Source organism: Talpa occidentalis, unplaced genomic scaffold (assembly GCF_014898055.3).
Source record: "Talpa occidentalis isolate TD23 unplaced genomic scaffold, MPIMG_talOcc4v2.1 talOcc4.9, whole genome shotgun sequence".
In the NCBI taxonomy this organism is placed as follows: Eukaryota; Metazoa; Chordata; class Mammalia; order Eulipotyphla; family Talpidae; genus Talpa; species Talpa occidentalis.
Genome location: NW_023605305.1, coordinates 79,247,707 through 79,250,163, shown reverse-complemented (window position 1 = coordinate 79,250,163; position 2,457 = coordinate 79,247,707). Strand labels below are relative to the sequence as shown.

Sequence of the window (2,457 nt, the reverse complement as noted above, 5' to 3'; positions counted from 1 at the left end):
GCTCAGAGGAGACATCTGGGGCCCAGAGAGTCTAAGTGCCAGACATAGTATCTCCGGGGGAGATTTAAAGCAAGAATGCATTGCGTGACTGCCCCCCAGGCTCACCCCAGGTCCACTCATTCCAGGGCCACAGTTCTCCAGGACTCAAGACTCCTCCAGGAGACATATCTTTTTCTAGGGCCTCCCCACGTGCTGTCAGAATCCCAGAACTCATCAGTCCTCCTTGGCCAATGGGGGTCAGAAAGGACAGAGACCGGGGTTCCCAAAGCGGGAGCATCTGCCATGCAGAGGGGCTGGAGGTTAGAGAGTAACCTCTTTGCTGGTGCTTTTGAGAGAGGAGGGTCTCAGGAGGGCCTCTTCCTGCCTCTCCTGCTCCTGCTCTTCATTCTCTGCTGCTTCTGGGCTATGGCCTCCCTCAGGGAGTGGAGAGCGCCCCACCCAAAGGAAGAGAGGGGATGCTGAGAACCCAGGCACTGCTGTGGATTCCCAGGGATCCTTCCTCTCTTCAGCCATCCCCTCTGACCCCTCCTGTTTTTCAGATTGACCTAAAGCAGCTTCAAAGATGTCCGAGCAGCAGACTCTGCCAGTGACCCTTCCCCTTGCCCTCAGTCAGGAGCCCCTCAAGCCTGTTTGCCCTCCCACTGATACCCAGCAGGAGCAAGTAAACCAGCCAACTCCATTGCCTGCCCCATGTCAGAAGGTGAACTCAGAGTTCCCCAAGGAGTTTCCTCTGCAGCATGGGGAGAAACATGCCACTCCTGTGAAGGGGGTGCCCGAGTGCAAGTGTGAGCCCCAGCCCCAGGAGCCACAGGGGCAGGAACAGCATCTGCACCAGCTGGAGCAATATTTGGGTACACAGCAGCAAGAGCCACAGGAGCAGGAACAGCAGCTACATCAGCAGGAGCTACAGGAGCAGGAAGGACAGCAGCAAGAGAAACACACAGAACATCAGGAAGCAGAGATCCTGGAGCAGCACCTGGAGCAGAAGAGACCTCAAAGGGAACAGGACCTAAAGGAGCAGCTGGACAAGGAGAAGAAGCTTCTGGACCAGCAACTGGATCAAGAGCTCGCAAACAGAGGAGAGCAGCTCTTGGAGAAACCTCAGGAAGCAGAGAGCCTGGAGCAGCAGCTGGAGCAGCAGACTGCTCAAAGGGAGCAGGAGCTAAAGGAGCAGCTGGAAGAGAAGAAGCTTCTGGACCAGCAACTGGATCAAGAGCTCACAAATAGAGGAGAGCAGCTGCTGGGGCACCTGGAGAAAATTCAGGAAGCAGAAAGCCTGGAGCAGCAGCTGGAGCAGGAGAAAGCTCAAAAGGAACAGGAGCTAAAGGAGCAGCTGGAAGAGGAGAAGAAGCTTCTTGAGCAGCAACTGGATCAAGAGCTAGCAAACAGAGGAGAGCAGCTGCTGGGGCAGCTGGAGGAGCAGGGTATACAACTGGAGCGAGCAGAGCAGCAGGAAGGGCAGGCTGAGCAGTCTGTATTTGTCCTAGTTCCCGGCCAAGTCCAGGAGACACTACTAGTCCAGCCACTGAAGGGAGCGGTCTTGCCCTCTGTAGAGCAACAACAGCAGAAGCAGGAGGTGCAGTGGCCCCCCAAACATAAGTAACCGTTCCCATTCCAGAGGCCCTCAGGCCACCCCACACAAATGAAGAGAGAGCCAGTGACTTCCCTTACCTCAGGTCCCCGACTGGGCGGCCCACCTCATCTGTGAACCCATCTGCCCCTGCCCCTGTTTGCTTCTGACGGGGAAGGGGGAGTGATTGCCCACCACCCACCCCTGATGATCCCAATCCAGCCTCCGGGAACAAGAACCTCTGCCTGAGGAGATACTTACTCCAGTAACTGACTTCATCCCCTGTGCTATAGCTGAGCTTGTGCATGCGTACAGGAATACAGAATAAATGCTCGAGTTGCCGGGACCTTGCGTTCTCTTTGGCTTTTTCTCTTTTTTCTCTCACCATATACAAACCTGTGTATGGGTTTATGACCACCTCTGACTATCCTGGCCAGTTCCCAAAAGACCACAGAGTCCCTCTTTGATTCTGTTCTCAAACCCAACACATTCAACAGCTTGTAAAGAGGAGACCAAACAAAAACAGAAACACTTCCCTCATACACCTTGAAGCACAGCTTGCTGGCTCTGAGAAAGGGGTGTTCCCATTGGGAGGAAAGAGGTCTATGCGCCTAGGCCCAGCACCACCCTATACCACACACACTGCACCCAATCCTAGCCCACAGCCAAGGGCACAAGAAGGGAGGGTGTCCATCTGGGCTTTGGTTCCTTCCAGAGTTTGCTCTCTGCAGGATGCTCTCATGGTCTCCAGGAGTCTGACAGACTGCCTCTCAAGGAAGGCAAGGAAGATTGTGGGAGAGCAGGAGAAGTAGAATTTGGCCAAGGTGGGGAGAAGGGAGACTTCCAAACTGGTCACCCGTGGAGAAAATGACAGGGCCCCCAAAGGC

At 54.9% G+C, this 2,457-nt stretch overlaps 1 protein-coding gene across 1 annotated transcript; it reads left to right on the top strand.

Annotated features, from left to right (window-relative positions):
* Positions 1-562: 562 nt before the first annotated feature.
* On the top strand, positions 563-1,603 carry IVL (involucrin). The gene has a single exon (XM_037500802.1). It carries the CDS (start codon positions 563-565, stop codon positions 1,601-1,603), a length of 1,041 nt encoding a protein of 346 aa, XP_037356699.1.
* Positions 1,604-2,457: the final 854 nt, after the last annotated feature.